This window comes from Pleurodeles waltl, chromosome 9 (genome assembly GCF_031143425.1).
Source record: "Pleurodeles waltl isolate 20211129_DDA chromosome 9, aPleWal1.hap1.20221129, whole genome shotgun sequence".
NCBI classification, from domain to species: Eukaryota; Metazoa; Chordata; class Amphibia; order Caudata; family Salamandridae; genus Pleurodeles; species Pleurodeles waltl.
In genome coordinates this window covers 552,293,479-552,313,333 of record NC_090448.1, presented here as the reverse complement: position 1 = coordinate 552,313,333, position 19,855 = coordinate 552,293,479, and the positions used below count along the sequence as shown (strand labels likewise).

General features: G+C 45.3%; 1 protein-coding gene across 5 annotated transcripts in view; it reads left to right on the top strand.

Moving 5' to 3' along the window:
* The window catches only part of MEIS3 (Meis homeobox 3), a 117,229-nt gene extending 97,743 nt beyond the window's left edge, over positions 1-19,486 (top strand). For 2 of the 5 annotated variants that reach the window (XM_069207488.1, XM_069207487.1), the window contains exons 10-13: positions 3,587-3,645; positions 8,007-8,093; positions 8,976-9,065; positions 18,654-19,486. In XM_069207488.1, the coding sequence (XP_069063589.1) occupies positions 3,587-3,645; positions 8,007-8,093; positions 8,976-9,034 (205 nt within the window). In that variant the 3' untranslated portion in view covers positions 9,035-9,065; positions 18,654-19,486. The remainder of the gene's footprint in view (positions 1-3,586; positions 3,646-8,006; positions 8,094-8,975; positions 9,066-18,653) is intronic. The other 3 variants (XM_069207484.1, XM_069207486.1, XM_069207485.1) reach the window with 2 other exon arrangements.
* The last annotated feature ends 369 nt before the right edge of the window (positions 19,487-19,855 follow it).

The following is a 19,855-nucleotide window of genomic DNA, read 5'->3' as shown; positions in this document are numbered from 1 at the left end:
GACCCAACAAATCAACGCTCTTACCTCCTCATGCTTCAACAAACTCCGTATACTGAAAAACATTCAAATGGATCCCCACAGAGACCAGAAAAACTGTCACTCACGCACTCATCAGCAGCAGGCTTGATTACGGAAACGCCCTCTACGCCGGCACCACTCTAAAACTCAAGTGCAAACTACACGCATCCAGAACTCAGCAGCACGACTCATCCTCGACCTCCGCCGACACGAACACATCTCTCCACACCTCAAATCCCTCCACTGGCTCCCCATTGACAAAAGGATCACCTTCAAGATCCTCATCCTCGCACACAAATCACTCCACAACACAGGCCCTGCCTACCTCAACGAGAGTCACCTTCCACACCCCCACACGAAACGTCCGCTCAGCTGACCTCTCTCTCGCCTCTGTCCCCCGCATCAAACACACCACCACCGGGGGCAGATCCTTCTCCTATATTGCACCCAAAACCTGGAACGCACTCACAACCCACATTCGCAAGACCCAAAACCTACTTCTTTTCAGGAAGGGCCTCAAAACCTGGCTTTTTGAACAGTGAACTTCCTAGCCCCTTTCCCTCCCCCTGTCCCCCCCCCCGCAGCGCCTTGAGACCCTCACAGGTGAGTAGCGCGCTTTATAAATCTCTTTGATACAGATCTACCTATATATATATATATATATATATATATATATATATATATATATATATCTCTACATAGATATATCTATAGATATATCCATGTACCTAGATATATCTATCTACATAGATATGTATATATATATAGATATATACATATATATTTTTTTTAGTTGCTGTATGGTTTCCTTGGGGGCCAAAATGGCCCCCAGGGAAACCCTACAACATCTAAAAAAAAAATTGCCCCCACTGGGGGTCACCCTGCCCACGGGCGACCCCCTGTCATTTCATTATTTTTTTATTTTTTATTTTTTTTGAAAAAAAAAAAATCCCCTGGGGGGGGCGCGATCGCGCCCCCCCCCCAGGGGGCACCTACCTTTTTTTTAATTAAAAAAATTATGCCGGGGGGGGCGGCCCGTTTTCCAGGGGGGCCGCCCCCCAAAAGTGAAATCCCTGGTGTCTAGTGGGGTTTCCTGGCCCCCGATCGCAGCTGTGCTGCGATCGGGGGCCAGGAAACACTTTCAGGAAGGCCTCGTAAGAAAGGGGAGACTCTCCCCTTTCTTACGAGGCCTTCCCGAACGTGTAAAAGGCCGTTTTCCCCATGAAAGCAGGAAGCGGCCGCAAGGCTGCTTCCTGCTTTCATGGGGAAAACACCTTTGCAACGTCAGCGCGCCGTCACAAAGGGGCGGGTGGGTGGTGGGGGGTGGGGGGTGGGGGGAGACACGGTAGCTTCCGTGTCTCCCGGGGGTAGTAAAAAAAAATCCTCGGGCGCGACGCACCCGAGGATTTATTAATGCCCTTCCTGGTGTCGGCCACTGGTCGTGACCCGCACCAGGGAGGGTGTGCGGGCGTCGGCCAGTGGCCCACGCCCGCACTCAAGCGGTTAACAACAGTGTCAATGTCCCAACAAAAACTGTTTCTAATTGTAACAGGGACTCTCAGGGAAACAGGCAGTGCTAATTTGTAAAAGGATGAGTGGCAGTGCCCAAAGCTCTGCTCCTTGCCCAGCGCACCCAATACAAAGCCTGCACAGTGATGAATTCATGCCTCATCCCTCATTATTCCACTGCCAAACACTCTTGCATTTTCATGTTTTCTCCTCTGCCTTTCTCACACCTTTTCCGTCTTTCTTTTCCTTCTTTCCCATTTGTGGGTTTTTCACTCTCTTGCTCAATGTCAATACCTGATGAGTGAAAATAAGTGCTGGTTTCCCAAAAAACTGTCAGTGCCACACACCTCCGCCCCCACCCACCACCCCCCCAGCAACCATACGGTTGAAATTAAGCACTGGAACCAGGCAAATCCGCAAGCCCACACATAGGGCCTGATTACGAGTTTGGCGGTCAGAAAACCCAATCACTTGACCCTTTGTGAGGAAACCGCCATTGAGGTGGTGGTCCCCCACCGGCCCTATTACAACTTTCCCACTCTGCTGACGGGCAAGTACTAAGGTTCCTGCATGTCACCCAGTAGGAAAGGTGCATCAGCATTGTTTCCGGCTTATATTTCAGCCGGCGGCAGTGCTGCCGCAAGCAGGGTGCCCCAGCACCCCTGAAATGCGCACGGTCTGCACAGCAGACAGCGTGCATTTCAATGGTGCTCTGTAGGGGGACCCCTGCACTGTCCATGCCAAAGTCATGGGCAATGGAGCATGACCCCCTGCACTTGTTCTCCGCGAGCCTTTTCATGGTGGTGGAGAGGTTGGCAGAGAACAAGGTTGTAATCAGCATGGCAGCGCTGAGTTCAGCGCCACCCTAGCTGATGACAACCAGGACTGCCGTCAGCCCGTCAGGATCACTGATCCTGGTGGGGAAGGCATTAGGTTAGCAGGTCTGATCGCCAACCTTGTAATATGGCGGTCAGACTGCCACACTCGTGGCGGTCCGACCACCACCGCCAGCCTTGTAATAAGGCCCATAGTGTCTTTTTGGAACTAGGATTCACAAGTACCGCTTGCAAAATTCAAAGCACACATTTAACTACGAGACAAACTATTATGGCACTACAACAACAGAGCCTTGGAGTGTCGTCATCTATGACTGGCCGGACTTTATGGAGTGAGGACTCCCTTCTGTGCCAACAGTTTTAAGACGTTTCCACTTCATCTCCAACCTTAAATTGCCCTTACACCGGCGTAAGTCCCAACGAAATTAGGAAACCGTGCGTTTTTGGCTCCAGAGCAAAATCTTTTGATGTCGTTGATTGATTTTTTACATTTTTATGCGAAGAACCAAAGGCCCAGACAGGGACTTGGACGTGTTAGAAGTGATATTCTTGGAAAGTAAGCTTCCAGCTTGGAGAGGAGCGTGCTTAGGCCTAGCCTGGTGTCAACATTCCCTCTGCACGAATGCACCGTATGTGAAAATATAGCGCTTGCTCCTGGCTGCCATGATCAACCTGCTCAACTTTCAGAGGGCAGCGATGAGGTGGCTATTACAACTAACTGTTGCCCTTCTTTCTCTGTGAAACAGAGTGCCAGGGCCAACCTGGCACACCCACACTGTGAACTCATCACACCACCTGCTTAACAACGAGATCCCGAGGAGTTACTAAGCACTTCCTTTAAGCTCCAGGAATGTAAACTGAATCCTGACTTTGCATATCGGACACTTTCACACAACACAAGGCTAGTATTAAGAGCAGGGTTACCATTATTTAAAATGAGAACAAAGCCTGTCTAACGGTGTTAACTGTGAGCAGGGGTGCCCAGCATAGACCCTCGAGGACCAGATCTCTGTCGGATTTCAAGATAACCGATGTCACTGAGCACTGATGATGTAAAAGAGATTCATTCTTGTGTACATATCTGAAAATCTAGCTTCAATCCCTTCCTTTAGAAACTACATCGGGCTTTCCAGCATAGATTCTAGCATTGTTCTGGGAGTGTGCACTATTGAGTTAGTACCTCTTTACGCAGTCCCTGGTCCTGATTTCTATGTTTGTTGCAGGTTCATCAACGCGAGGCGGCGGATCGTGCAGCCAATGATCGACCAGTCGAATCGCACAGGTAAAAATTGACTAGCATTTCTGTACTTATTTTTTGCTTCCCCTTTACAACTGAAATGCATCGTCCTGTGGGGGTGCAGATGTTATTTTGATTGCAATATTGGAATAAAAAGCCAATGCTGTTAGACCCGGCATCAAACCTAAAACTAACGCTAATGTGCAAGAATTACATATTTAATAGCCATGTTTTCAGCTGTTTCCTGAGTCAGATACGGAGCACAGTGTAGGAGGAGAAGTATGGAAACTGGGACAGTCCTGCCTGTTCCACTGAGAAATGGACCTGCCTGAGGCAGGTCAGATGTCCACAAACACTTTGTAAAGATGCTTATGAGCACTGATAAATCCCCAAGACAAAAACATGCTGTGATCAGTACTCAAAACACCAGCCCCCAAATGATGATACCTAGTGTAGTGGGATCAAACGTTGATGCCCACCTCACTTTTCTAAAAAATATATATCAAGAACTCAACAAAATAAAAAACCCATAAATGATGTGCTTTCTAAAAGCAACTCAGATTCAGCCACACTGATCAGGAGAGATACACACACTGCCTGGGGCTGTTTCCTCCAAGGAAGAAACTGTGCTTCCAGCAGCCTGATGCCTTAATGCAGGAATGCACACAAGGGTGTGAAGATGACCTCGGCGGAGGATATTTTTAGTACCAGCAATGTGGGCTGATTAAAAGACGCCCACCTTTTATTCTAGAAATACATCACAGGCAAAGATAAAGCAAGAGATGGTAAAATGAAAAAAAAAATCAGATCCTAAAGAACACCGAGTAACAATGCAAGGCTATTTTCTATGTCTTGGAGGTAGTTCTATTGAATGTTTGCACCATGTAGCATTTTTTCAGGAAGTAATATAATTTTTAGACATACACTTTTCATGTTCACTTCATATTTAGATACTGGTCCGACTTTTGTCTTGGAATGTAGAATATTAAAGCTTTCTTCCATCACACTGCCTTTGTAAAACCCCACTTCTGTCGAAAGTCTGGTTGGAGGAGGCCATGTTCTTGTATAGCCATGTTCTTGCGACACCCTGTTCCAGTGACAGTAAAAATGAACATTCATTAGGGAGAGCCAGGGGCACTTTCCACCATTGCCTTGTCCATTGGCACCCCTAGACCTGCCCCCCCCTTCTCTCTGGTCTCAGGAGCAATGAAGGCAGCAGCAGAAAAATACAATAAAACTAGCTCTAGAGCCCCTGCTCACTTTCTCTATTTTTCACTCTTGACCCCCTTACCCACCCTTGCCAATCAGCTTCCTCGCTATGCAGATAATAGGAGGCTTTTGAAGTGCTAAGGGAGGGAGGCCCTCTGATTAATTATCTTATGTAATGGCTTGTGACTTGTACTGGGCAGTTATGAATGTGGGTGGTCACTTCTACTGCCCTTGGCATTTTGGTGTATATCCGTGCATACAGGGCTTTAAGTGAGATGAAAAAACTTTGGCGGGATCTCAAAGGGGTTTGGCCTATGTGTGTTTTGCACAGTGTGCCGCCTGACTAGTATTTTGCTGCTTCTTTTAGTGACTGCATCCAGATATATAATACAACAACTGAAATTTCACCTGCAACAAGCCAGGACTATTGGCTTTGTCAATGGTTTTTAGTTGCAGAAGATAAATAAACAACAACAATAGCTTCTTTGTATATAATATTGACAATGCTTCAGAAGTTACATCAAAGGAAGCGCAGGGTGGAGCTGCTGAGGAGCTAAGATTTTTTTTTCACCCCAAGGTTGAGGGCAAAAATGGAGAACCCGTCTCATCACCTGCTCTACTGCGGGTGTTGAGCACCTGCAGGCCTGCAGGACCCGGCCCACTTAAATCCCTGGGTGCATAACTCTAAGGATGTTCCCATCCTTGTACCATCATACTCAGCCTAAGAAGTTCCCCAGGTCCGTGCGTGATGTGGTGCTCCTGTCCAGGTTTTTTTCTGTGAATTCTGGGACTTGTAGTTTCCTTTTTTCTATTATAAAACGGGACTGCAACTCCCCGAATGCAAAGAAAAAACCTGGAGTGGAGCAGCACATCACGCATGGACCGGGGAAACTTCACAGCTATGCCTATTTTCAGGACAGTCTCCGTTCCGTCCTTCTTTTTGGAAAACCTTTTCAGACACCAACTTAATTTCAACCTCTTTTCGCATGCTGTCTTCTTTTTTGTCGACACCCCTTGCCCCTGAACCCTCCCCTCCTTCTTTTCCCAAAGCTTGTTTTGATTGCCGAGACACGTGTTGGGCTTTACGCAGCAGCTAGGAGGCTACATCCATGTGTGTTTTTTCCAACAGAAAACACACTGCGCACCCAGGTCTTCCTCTCCTGGCCCCAGCGGCCAGCCAGAGAGACGAGCGAAAGCCATCACATCTGGCTCTCTGACAGATGTGGCGACAGCCAGGCCTGGGATTGCCTTCAGGCCTGTCAGCTGCCGAGAGTCTCCGACACGGCTCCTGCCTGGGGAGAACCCCGCCACAATATCATTTATTTTAAACTGCACCTTCTCCTTTTCTCTAACAAAACAAGAATATCAAAACAAGAATATCAAAACAAGAAAAACTGGGCATAGAGCAGGGTTTCCCAAAGCTCGTTTTAGCGCAGGAAGCCAGGGACTCCCACAAGGCAGCGTTAGTGGAAACCGGAAGTGTTACTGGCCTCTAAGCAGGACGTCTGCAGCAGCTGTGCTGACAGGAAGCCTTTGTGAAGCAGGAGGACGCCTCTCCAAAGCCTCGCTTTCCCCTTTCCCCCCTCATTACATAGGAAAACCCAAAGTAAAACATCTACAACTACCGTTTTTCCACTCACCCCCACAAAACTGGCGGATACATTAATTCAGTAGCAATGGCTGGAGCGTCTACAATGAGGAGTAATTAGCCAAATTGCTGACTTTTCGTCAGCCGTGAGTTAGCAGAGGATTAGAAACAGGGACATGGATGAATTGACACCAGTATTTGGTACCGTGGTAAGGTGCAAGCATGCAATCTTTTAAATAGCGAGAGTAAGAAGAATTGAGGAAATGTAATTATAAAGAAAATCAACAAAGAACGGACAAAAATTTTTTTCCAGAAAAAAACTGATTACCTGTAAACTGCATATCAAGCAAAAATAAATTAAACGAAAAAATACTGAATCGTTTTTTAAGGATATTATCCAGCTTGTGTAGGGAAGATGTCTGTCTGTGCTCTTCTTGCTTTCTTGTGTCCTCAATGCCTGTCTGTAGCCTTGGGTGAGACAGCGTGGCAATCAGAGATTAGTAAAGTGAAAAAGGTTGCTTTACTTGGACAGGTCGATCAGCTTGACTTCTCAATGTAACATATATACATTTAAAAAACCCTCCTCACTCATAGAAAAATATAACCTAACCCCAGCCACCGTTAAGGCCACACTGACATCTCCCTGCTTCCCCCAACCAAGCACCAACATCACCCAAACCATAAACACATTAATTCAAAACTTCAACCATTGTTTAGAACCAGTCTCACATCTTGCCCTATCCATGTCCTTTGTCCTCTTTTATTCTTTTCCCCATAATGCACCCAGTATCATCTCCACCCCTACACCTCCGAACTGAGAAAAATGCTTGTCTGGCAGTGCCCAGCATGCCCAAACTACTTCCTGCTAACTCTATTCACTGCTCCAGCCTGTCCTAACTCACCATCATTGAAAGGCAGTCCACCAACCTGAAATATCAACCAAAGCGACCACACAACATAATCCTCTGCAAACCATCTTGAAACCCTTCTTGACAAGCTAGAGCAAAAACTTATGGAAAGGGAGGGCAGGCCCGAAAAAAAATATTTTGATACTTGCAGAACTTGCGTTTCTCCTGAAAGAAGGCTATTCTCCCAAATCCTTCCCCTTTGATCCACCCAACACCACCCAGAGTCTTGACCAGCCAATCCCCACTGGTCCTTCTCTGGATCACACCACATGCCCACAGACCCCGCGGTGGGACTCTTCCTTTATCGCCAACCCTGGGACACCAAAATTGTAGCAGGACTGTGCATTCACTGCCTTCCTGTCTGTTCTCATTGCGTGAGTCTCAGTACCTGATTGTGGTTTCAACCCCCTCATGTGTGTCTTCAGTGTTGCCCTGTACTATCTTAGTATTCCCACCCATACCTAATTCCACCTCCTACACCCTGTGTTCTCATCCCCTGCCCCTTCTCCAAATGCCTGATTGTGTTCCCAGCGCTATTGTCCTCCAGCCTAATCCTTAATTCTTAACATATAGTCGTATATTGAGTTCCTGCTTTTTAGAAATGCCACTTGTGATTTAACAGCTGCTTTTGTACTCAACTTATGTTTTCATTGTCGTTGTTTGCACATGCTCTTAATGCCCACTTGTCTTTTTTCAAGTAGGGCAGGGAGCACCTTACAGCCCGGAGGGCCAACCAATGGGGGGATATGTCATGGATGGCCAGCAGCACATGGGGATCCGCCCAGCAGGTAAATAACCAGATTTATTCTCATGCATGATGCTTATAATGGCGCCACACAACCCATAAACATGCTAAAGTACACAACTCTATAGTTTAGTTCTGTGTGTAGAACGATGAAGAATGGAAATAGTTGGGTGGAGAAGGTCATCTTTCAATGGCCACTAAAAGACGGCAGAGTATGTAAACCTTCTGGGAAGCAAAAATAAAAGCACACAACTTCTAGGCACGCCCTTTCCTCTCTAGTTACCCACAGTCATTCATGTCTTTGAAATACATACTAAGTTCTGAATGCAGAACATGTTGCTTTTGTCCATCCTCTCGTCTTTCTGCCCTCAGATGATAGCAAAGATGTTGTAGATCATGGGTTTCCGACCTTTCCATTTAGGTACCTACCAGCTTACCACCTAGGTCAGGGTTTTTGAACAAGGGCCATCTCAGTCAGCAGTAAAAACATCTTAAAGCTGATTTGCGGGGCACTCTCTCTTAAACACTCAGTTCTGCTTGGATTTCCAGTGGAAACTTGCATCTTATTGTACTGAAAATACTGAAACTACAACAGAGTGAAAGCACAACATAATGTTGCACAATGATGATGTAATAATTTTTTCTGTATCATAAACAGCAATGTCAACTGCTGTTGGAGTGATGTTTTGTACCTTAAAGAACTGGACTTTGATCCAATAAATATTGCTCTTTTTCAAACTGGATCATTGATTTCTGAAGCTGGAGCCACTCGATGCATCCTTTTGATGCCCTCTTGTTTGAGGCATAATCTACAAACAGCCTGAGTTACAGGCGAGACCAGGTCTTGGCAATCTGTGCATGGCAGGCAATGATGATGCGCTTTTCTTTCCCAAATCCTGGTCTTAGTTGTGTATCTTGCTCCTAGGCACCATGGGAGGATTGGGAATGGCAATGGCAATGGAGGGGCAGTGGCACTATTTGTAATGCCCCCACCTCGTCACTGATGCTGGGGGATGTAAGTACCTCCATGATATCTTCCTTTTATGGTTTTTTGGAAAGTAATGTTTGTGCTCATGCCAGCTCTTTCCATTCCATTCCTTTTCCCACTCCCTTTCTCATTGGCTCATGTCCCTCTGAACTTCTACCTGTCCATCTCCGCAAGGGAAGTATGGATGTGAAGGTCAAAGCAGATTCTGTGTGTGGTCACAAGGTCTTTGGGTTCTGCATGTGTAGGAGGTGGTGAGATTAAGAAGGCCTGGGACACAGTTGAGTAATAATAATATGTTGACTAAGTAGAGCATGTGGTGTTGGACCAGGCAGAGAAATGGACAGACAAGATGGATCTATTGTCAGTCATAATGACATCATTTGTTTAGTTGGGTCTCTGTAAACAGTGCTAGCTTCACTATCCAGCACGGCTTAGTAGAACTCCCACAAATATGTGCCACCATTTACTGTGCATTGCCAGTATATCAACAAAACAGAAAAATAAGCAATTCTTTGGCTTATGAGAATTGCCTTCAGTCGTATAATAAGATCTTAAAGGCTGTGCTTGAAGGGTTCACCTGCCCACAATGCAAAGAAGTTTGGCAGTGTACTTAATCTTGAATTCAAAGAGATCACCAACAACTACCTCTGTATGGGAGGTCTTCTTCTTCTTTCGCTCATTAAGGCTATACAGGTTTTAGCCACACATATCGTACCCACAGCAGTACATTAAATTGCTAAATGTGTGCAGTTTCGAAAACAGATCTTTACTACTCACCCCAAACCAAATCCTGCAAAGCACACCTAGGCTTCTATCGGGCCTTGACATGGGCAGTCAACACCATCAAACCCACAAATTGCAGTGTTGACTGTTAACACGTGCAAAACTATTCTGAAAAGTAGACGGTGGAGAAAAATGAAATTATCACCTATAAATCAAACTAAAACCTACCCTGACCAACACACACAAACACACGTCCATACACTCCTGCTTCAATCCACAAACAGGATATCCCAATGTTAAATGACTTTCTTTAAGTTATTCTAAAACTCTCTCCAACCTGCTTGTCTAAATTTCTCAATTAATTGCTATCTTGAAGTCTACAGTAGAACACCTCAGTTCCTTCTGTCCAAGAAACACCTGATTAGAGTGGCTTTCTATTTAAAATGGTTTTTCGCCACCATCATTTGCCCATCCCGACGCTGACTTCCAATTAGAATCATTAACCATGGATGAGATTTCCAGTATTCTGAATTCCTTTCAACCAGACACAACACCCACTTCAATCATTACAGATCATGTCCACCCTGACTGATATGACCCTTACTTCACATAACTCCCTGAAAATGTCTTTCACCATTCTTGATGAAAGGCACTATATATATGAAGTGTACATAGCCCTTTCAATGTTAAATACTTGAAAAACCAGTTGACATATTACAGAAACTCTTTCATCCTCATCATTGATTGTCCCAGAACAATTCTATATGAACCCCGAACTCCTGTGAGGGCCAAACTCTTCAAACCAAAGAACAATTCAAATCAAAATCTTCCCACAGTCAGAAGGCAACCTAGTTTCTCAAGGATATTGGCTACACGTGATGGCATCATGTTTGGTGAAAACCTTTCTCTGAATGCTCATATTGACAGCATGTAGCAGATGCAAAACTTTTAGCAAAGAACCATCAAGAAAATATTAGCTTTCTTCTCACCCACTGACGGTTACTCTTGGCATCCTAAGCAACCATGGCTACTCTACTGCAACGCCCCCCATACATTAACATTCACATCATATCTATTGACTGCTTGCAAACTTTCTAAAAACCTGGTACCTCTTTTCCAGTTCTCATAGATTCCTCTAACTCCCAACCTGTGCACGTTGCCTGAAGACTCATGCACCTATGTACCTTACTTACATACATATCACGCTACTTGTATCACTTTCTATCAAGCTGTGTTTTGCTTGCATTTTCTTGCTCTTTATTATAAATACCAACAAAATACTTAGACCAACAAAAAAAAAGAAATAAACCTTCGTAGCTAAAAGACAACATAAAGTTCTGTATACCCAGCTTCCAGGCTTCTTGCCTTGGCAGACATGTCTAAAGCAGGCCTTCACAGAAAGGCAGGCGGGGATGCCTGGTACCCGCTCCATGGTCCGAGTGGGATTGTCTTCTTTTCTGAGACTCTGTTACAATCAGCCACTTATTGAGTATCGTCTCTCCTTCCGAGAAACAGTGAAAACTCACTGTTTCACTTTTCTGACCAATGTTATGGAATGCTTAGTTGCCTTCTGGTATTAAGCACTGAACAAGATCCTTGACTATACGCTTTCAAAACTGTTGAAAACCATCCACAGCGTAAATTACTATTTTCCTCTGTTCTGTTAATTAGTAAACATATTTTTCCATAAATAAGTTAACACATCTAAACACAGTGTTTTAAATGGAAATATTGATGTCGAGGTACTCTCTACTTTGAGTACCTGTTTGTTCCTGAGAAGTGCTGGTACTCTCCCATTAAATGATTTGAAGCAGTGCTAAGAAGTGCAGGTACTCTGCCTTTCGAATGAAAGAAGTACAGATACTCAGTACCAGAGAGCACCGGCCCATTTAAAGCACTGTCTACAAAGAACACTGAGGGAAGTGTGCATACATGGATCCTGTGGATCAGAGCCGCCCTTCAGAAAATGTCTGCAGCGTCGTGGTCCTGCTCTACTGCTAAGCAGCGCTGTGGCTCAGGCACTGCAACCCGCACAGGGTCACAGCTGTTAATGGTGCAGCAGATGCAGTGGCACAGATGCCTGTGGGTGTTAGCAAACCATTGCACTAAAATGATGGATGCATTTTACTATCCATCCATGGGAAGGGGCCCATTTTGCCCAGTTGTGCGGGGTCCCTTGGCACCCTTGGTATGACGTCGGTCATGCAGGGAGTTGCTGCCACTTAAAGGTAAGGTGGGGGTGGGAAAGGTCCGGGAAGAGCGCCCTCCCCAAATGCCTTGGTCCCTAATCTCCGGATGGAAACGGGCTGTGCTAGCAGAGGGGAGGAGGGAGAGGATGCTGTGCTGCCTAGCTGCATGCAGCCAGCCGGGCTCTGGGCTCAGCGGAGTCCCCGGAGCTGTGGCTAAGCAGCGTGAATAGAAGTAAATTAGGGAATCAATGGAAAAGAGCGTTGAACATTAGCCACAGATGAGGGGTCTGGAGCCCCCAGGAAGGGCTAATTGATAGAAGCTCGGTTAAATACGCAGTCACTGCCAGCACATCTAATCAAAGTGACTGCATAGGTATGCAGATTTCTCCACAGCCAGGCTGCTATTTAGTATGGGTCAGCAAGCCTCCGCTAGGCCAGGCCCCGACTACAAAGAAGCGGTTTAAAGCTTTCTTTCCCTCTCTAACCCCGTGCTCCCTCGTTCCTCTGCCCCTCTTTCGCCGCCAGAGTCTTTTTAAGAGATACACATCCTAGCTTGATGGAGGGCGAGGAGGGAGGGAATAACTACCCATGCCAAGGTTTGGTGTTCAGCTTGTTCCTGATTGGCTGCTGTGAGTAGGCAAGCCTCTGGTACCTTCCAGGAATACCACCACCCAAAATCTCCTAGGATTTTGTGAGTTGGTTGGGGGGTCCTTTAACTCTAAATAAAACCGTATTCAGTTATCTTAGCTGCAGGCCCAGAAGGGGAGTTACATAGATTACATGGAGGACTAACCATGTATTTGTAGCTCTCGAGACTGCAATGATTGGCTTCACACTCCTTTTACTGTCCTGTGATTTATTTACTTATTTATGTGCGACGGCCTCGTAACTTTTTAAACCCCTCGCCTTTGAGCCCCTCGCCCTGCTGGACAAGTCTACTAGTGACAGTGAAACGTTTTTCTCACATCTCTTGATAACACGGTTTTTCTTTTTCCCGCCAAAATACCTCTGGCACGTTTCTCACAGGCCCTGCTCTCACCATACTAGGTATTGTACTGAGCAGAACACGGCGTAGTTAGAGTGACCAAACGTCCCAGTTTTGCAGGGAAAGTTCCTGTTTTTCACCAGCTGTCCTGGAGGGCGGCATGTTTTTTTACATGTGTGTTACATAGCAGGGGTAGTTAGCAGCTATTATTAGAAAACAATGTAATTAAAATGGATCTTTTTGGGTTTACAAAATTGCCTTTTGTTTTCTTAGTGCTTTCTTCTGTGATTCTAGGTTAATAAGGGCTGTCATCTGTGCCATTGAGTTGATAACAAATTGCAGTCCTTTTATTTTTGCTAAGTGTCCTGGTTTTTGGGATTGAAAATCTAGTCACCTTAAGTGCAGTACTGGTTACTCCTCTCACCTTAACATAGCAAAAACAAAAGCCTAACTGACAATACATCACCTAGCAGCAACCTAATGGTGGTTCTCACGTCTCACACTGAAAAATGTGTCTATAGCGTACCTAGTATTATAACCTGAGATAGACTGGTGTCTCCCAAATACCCTGGGAGGGTGTCTGTTCCACCCACCTCTGTGGGGTGCTGCAGCAACGAGATGTGATTGTGTACGGTCAGCGTGGATATCGCAAGGAATGATACCTGAGTGCAGGCCCTTTCCCTCAGCTGTCAAGGCAGTGGAGTCTGGACTTATGTCCCACGTGGAAGAACACAGTGCAGTGGGTAGAACAGATTTACGGTTCTATCCTGACCACCAGTGAATTGCCGGCCTCCACCTGGGACCAGAGACTCTTGGGGTGAGGAGCTGTGGATGGGGGCTCCAGAAAATAAAACAAATCACGAAGCAAACGTAATTTCAGAGAGAGAATGGGGATTGTTAGGACGTGGAAGCGGGCACTAGAGAGAAAGCAATGCTACAAGGGAGCATGGAAAACAAAAAAAGCCAATGAGAGAGGTTTACAAAGTGGGACACTGAAAACGGAAAAAGAAACAGTGAGGTAGGGCAAGTTTGTGCGAGAGTGACACAGAAGGCATTGAAAAGTAAGAGGGTACTGAGGGGTAGAGAGGAGTGATAGAGCAAAGGGGGAGCGCGAGAAGACAGACGAGGGATCAGAGATAGCCTCGGAGAGAGAGAGAGAGAGAGAAAGCACGAGGGAGTTTGTATTAACCCCATCAAAAAGTGAAAAGTTTTCCATAACGGGGGCGGCAAAACTCTATTTCAAATTGGTGCTTTTAGGCGTGTGCCTTTAATTCCCCTCACTTTTCAGCCCCTTTACTTAGAAAATCACAGTTTCCACAACATTAGCAGTTCGCCAGACATACAGCATATGAAAAATGCAGTGTGTGCCGGAGGTACATTTGTACTGTGTGTGTGTTGGGGGGTAGGGAGTGTTGGACGGGGTTGGGGACACACAGAATCTGTGGGCATTGTCAGGATTATGTAAGCAAATGTGGTGAAAAAGATCTTGTCGCACATACAGCACAGCTAATTAGCAGTAACTTGTTTTCCTCAGTGCTTCATACTACTCCTGTGTTGTAATAAGCACTGTTTATAGTCCCTTTTGACAGTGCTTAATTTACTGCTTTCGAAATAATGGAAGTGTGAGCTAGGTTTGTTAGAGTCGTTTCTGGAACGTGTAGATCACAGTACATGCCAACGGGGAGCATTAACTCGCTGAGCTATCTTACCGGTCCAAAGTGCATTAAACAGAAAATCCTGCACAGAAGGGAATAAGCCAGTGTATTGATCTAAAATTTTCTTGCACGGTGATGCTTGTAGGCATGTGAAAATGGGCCATGATTAGTTATTTTGTTGACCTGGGACATAACTGTCTCTCCATGGAAGGTCCTTCACTCCTTTGGCTGCTGTTTCATGAAGAGGTATAGCCGGTGAAAGCCAAATGCCTTGTTGGAAGTTTCTTTATAGAAATGACTGAAGACTGGATGCAAACGATCTCACCAGTTACCCCCATCCCCTGGGGAGGGTTATTGCACAGGGGCAGTGGAAGGATTTTCTTCTTGCTTCCAGCAGCAGATTCACCTCAACATTGAGCTTGAGGGAAGACTTTGCTGTTTGCATGGGCAGTCCGAGCCCCCCTGCTGGTTATACTCTTGGTGGCTATTTGTGACACGCCCAACAATTGCACCTAAAGTGGTATTTACTGCAGCATGATGTCTCTTCTAGATTCACAAGCTTTGCACAGTTCCGCCGTCTAGTGGCTGTAACAAAAGTGGTATTTATCTACTCCTTCCCTGCTTTTCAGTTCCTTTGTGCCTGACCACAATATATAGACGTCCGTTCCTCCCATGGAATTGCTCCAAAAAAGTTAACTTTAACACTCACAGGAGTGTGGCACTCAGGGGATTTTCACAGGTCCTTTATGTAAAATATCCCCAGGCAAAAAAGAATGGGTTTATTTATTTATGGTTTTTATCAATAGCACTTCCTAACATTTCAGTAGTGAAGGACTTGTAGACGCGATTGCTATAACCATATGTACACATGCTGACAGATATGTGTTATTTAGGAAAATAACCCCATAAGCATACACTCATCATCATATATTGGTGTATTAATCTACTTATGTGTGGATATAATGATAGTTTTATATATTTATTATATATATATGTTTTTAAATATACTTATGTTAGTTTGAGCTGACTTCACCTCAGCCCCACTTTCCTTTCAAAAGCTCTCGTCAGTAAACTGTGTACTTGTATAGCACACTACTCACCCGTTAGGGTCTCAAGGCGCTGTACGCATACAGCTGTGGAACCCCTCCTGGCTTTTTCCTGTGAGGTGCCCACTCCTGGGCAACCTCCAAGGTGAAGCCAGGCATCCCAGCACTGTTGGTGCTGTTGTGGAGATTAAGCAAGCTATTGCCCAGAGTTACAGAGTGGGACCCATGAATTAGATTAGGCACCAATGCAAGAATTATCAGGTCCGAGGAAATTGAGCCCAAGACCCGCTGAGGCAGGAATTTAACCATGGCCCTGGGCCAGATTTCTGCATCAGGGTCTACCACTCTAACCATTTAGCCACACTTCTCCACAATCAGTCAGGGCTTCCCCTCATTTGCCTAGAAACCAGTTAGCCCTGAGAATAGCTGCTACTGCACCCAGGCCAAAGCAGGTGAATTGCCTGGATTATGAAGCCCCCCACAGGCCTCTTTAAGATGACTCAAAGTTTACGTAGTTATTAATAAACACCAACCTAAGATCAAATTTAACCTAAACTCAAGCTAATAAGCAACATATCTATCCAGGTACATAAGACTGTTGAGGCCAATAACTAATGTTATTGATTTGCTGCATGGTGCACTCTAGATAAAGAGAGCATCGACAATATTCTACTCTAGCACATTCAGGGAAAGTCGTTTAGGGATTCTCCATTAACTCTTTCCTCATCTCTGCTTACCGCTCAGTAACTGTCATTCAAGCTCATTCAAGCTCTGATTCCAAACTTGGCATCTGAAACAATCTAAAAAATCACCTCTTCCAAGTTCTCCGTAACGTTTATTTTGTGACTTCGTTCTGTCCATCCCATATGAATTGTCACTCCTACTGGTGTTAGTGTCAAAACCTCTGCTTCCGAGGTTAGCACTACATATTAAGTACTTTCAACAAATAAATAAATAGAATACCATTAGTCCCTAGGCTCCCGAATTCTGGCACTGAGGCTGTGCACATGCCATGACTGTGTGATGAAAATTCATGATGATGTATTGTGTGATTTGGGATGAGGAATACGTCTTCCTTCCTGGAAGAGCATCTCTGGGCATTCTCCCTGGTTTGGTTTACACAATGAAATGTTAATATTGTTTGGTGGCCACATTATAAGTTCAGTAGAGAAATACCAATAGATAATGCTATTCCTTTGCACCTTTCCATTGATATGTTGAATCAAAAAATGGTTCTCATTAGTGCATATTATCTGCTTCACGTTTCTGTTATGTTGAAAACTCAGTTTGAAACTCAGGGGTATAAATGGTCATTGGGGACGGGTGCAATTACTAGTACAATACGCAGAAGCTAGAATCTTTTCTGCTTTCATTAATTGGCATAATAGCCAAATTGTGTGAAATGTATTTAACAAAGTGCACAGACTAAAGAATTATGAAAGACAAAGTGAATTCCTTTCCCAATTCCCAGTGTGAGTCCCTTCACTTGGAAAGCCAGTATGAATCTCTTCTCCTGAAGAGCCATGGTGAACCCTTCTTCCTGGAGAGCCTGGGTGAATCTACTCCGGGAGACGCTTAAATCCCTTCTCCAATAGTACAATGCGACTCCCTTCTTCCAGAGATCCAAGGTGACGTCCTTCTTTCAGACTGCAATATTGAATACCTTCTCTCAGAGTGACAAGGTGATCCCTCTTCTGGAGATCCATGGTGAATCTCTCTTGGAGAGCCAAGTGAATGTCTCCTTCCAGAGAACCAAGACAAATCTCTTCTCCCGGTGAACCAAACCGAATCCCTTCTCCCAAAGTACTGTAGGGAATCCTTTCTGCCAGATATCCCTGGTGAATTCCTCCTCCCAGAGTGCTGTGGTGAATCCCTTCTCTCAGAGTGACCAGGTGAACCCTCTTCTGGAGAGCAGGGGTGACCCTTTCTCATGGAGAGGCTTGTGAATTTCTCCTTATAGAGAGCCTTAATCTCTTCTCCCACAGTACTGTAGTGAATCATTTCTGCCAAAGAGCCAAGGGGATTTCCTTCTCCCAGATTGCTCTGCTAAATCCCTTCTCCCAGAGTGACTAGCTGAACCCTCTTCTGGAGAGCAGGGGTGACCCCTTCTGATGGAGAGCCAGGTGAATGTCTTCTCCCAGTGAGCCAAGTTGAATCCCTCCCCCTATAACATTATGGTGTATCCCTTCTGCAATAGAGCCCAGGTTACTTCCATCTCATGTGGAACAAGGGTACACCCTTCTCTCAGAGAGCTAAGGTGAATCCTCCTCCCAGAGTACTGCTGTGAACTTTATTTGTCAGACACCCGGGTAAATTTCACCTCCTGTGTAACCCATCTAAATCCGTCTCCCAAAAGCCAAGGCGAATCCCTTCTGCAAGAATGATGTGGTGCATTCTCTCTGCCCGAGATTCAGGGTGAATCCATTCTGCCAGAATGCTATGGTGGATCTTTTGTGACATAGTCAGGGTGAACTCTTCTCCGGGCGAGCCAGGTAAATGCCTTCTCCCTGATGGCCAAGGTGAATCTCTTCTCCAGAAATAGAGCCAAAGAGCTACGTTGAACAACCAGCTTACAACCAAGCCGAAGACACTCAGTGTGTCCGCAGAATCTGAGCACAGAACGAGTTCTCTCCCAGCAACCACTTTGGTTTCCAAATTTAACATTTTGAGTTTTGGGATGTGTGTAACATCTAGTCCTGGGTGAGAACTGTCAACAGAGAGCTGGTTTGGGCATGAAATCGCACCATGGTATCAAGTCACTGGTTTCATGCCAAGGCCCGTGCCAGAGCTTTATAAAGACAAGATGTTGCCTTTGTTTTTATCCTGATCATTGCCTTGACAGTTAAAAATAAAGACAAAAAAAAATCAGCGGGCTCTGAAGGCGCGTGAAAGTACTGGCGAAGGCTGTGTTTATGCTGGCAGGGCTGATGAAGTTGTACACATTTTTCAATATTATTAGCTCTAGGGTGTGATGAATCAGATGCTCACAGTTCCTCTCTCTCTCTCTTCTGCTGCAGGCTTCCAAGGCATGGCGGGTATGCCAGGGGATTACCCCGCAGGGCCGATGGCCATGGGATTCTCGCAAGCTGGGTACACTCCTCCACAGATGCCCCCTCACCCCGCCGGGCTGCGGCACGGACCTGCGTTGCACTCCTACCTCCCAGGGCACCCCCACCACACGGCAGTGATGATGCCCAATGGGCCCTCGCCCCACCACATGATGTCGGCACAGAGTCCCGGGGAGCCCATCGTGAACGGACAAGCCATGGACATACACGCGCACTAAGGGTTCCTCCCAGCCCCTCTGTACTGCTCTTTCCTCTCCCGCCCTCACCTCGCCTTTTTGCCCACACTCACTCCCTCACCCTTCTTATCGCCTCACGAGCACTGTGTCCCTAAAGAGACAAGATGGGGGCAGATCACCACACGGGAGAGAAAAGGAAATAAAATGGACATTTTTGGAAGTTGTTTCTGTCTCTCTGGATCGTCTGGATGAAAGGGGAGAAAACAGGTCTCTTGATAAAAGATGAATTTTGGCACATTAAAAAGACTTGAATTTTAAATCCAGATCGGCCGGAGATGAGGTTTTCTGATTGTATTTAAAAAAACGAAGGAATTTTCTGTTTTCTTCTGTCTGTGATTGAATGGACCAAGTAAAAGACGCCTGAATCAGAGGAGCGCTAAAATCTTTTCTGGGACTTAATGAACAGAGATACACTCAAGTTCTCTTTTCTACTTCATTGCTCAGAACGGGACTAAGTTAACTTGTACATTTTTGGGATCTGGGGGTGGGTGAGGGTTGTTGTTTGTCTTGTTTTATCTGTTTTTTATGATAAAAAATTCAAAAACCTGTATTGTGTACGTAGAAATATATATATTTATTTCACATAAAAAATGACACAGCCATAACTAATTAACTTATGTGTTTTTTCAAAGGATGAGTGTTTTTCATTCACACCATCTTCCTCAGTAGTCATCAGAGTAGTTGCATCTATTTGTCTTTACTTTTTCTTCCGGTGTCATTGGGGAATGTCTACAGTTGACTAGAACATCAAGACATACAATGACATCTAGACCCCTAAAACAATTTATGCTAGCGCTTCTTGTGTCACCAGGATATTTACGCAGCTTCTTATATCCTCAAGGTATTATACAATACCCTCCAACACATTCCTCATAATACCACCAGGATATATACACTACTACATGCTAGGTCATT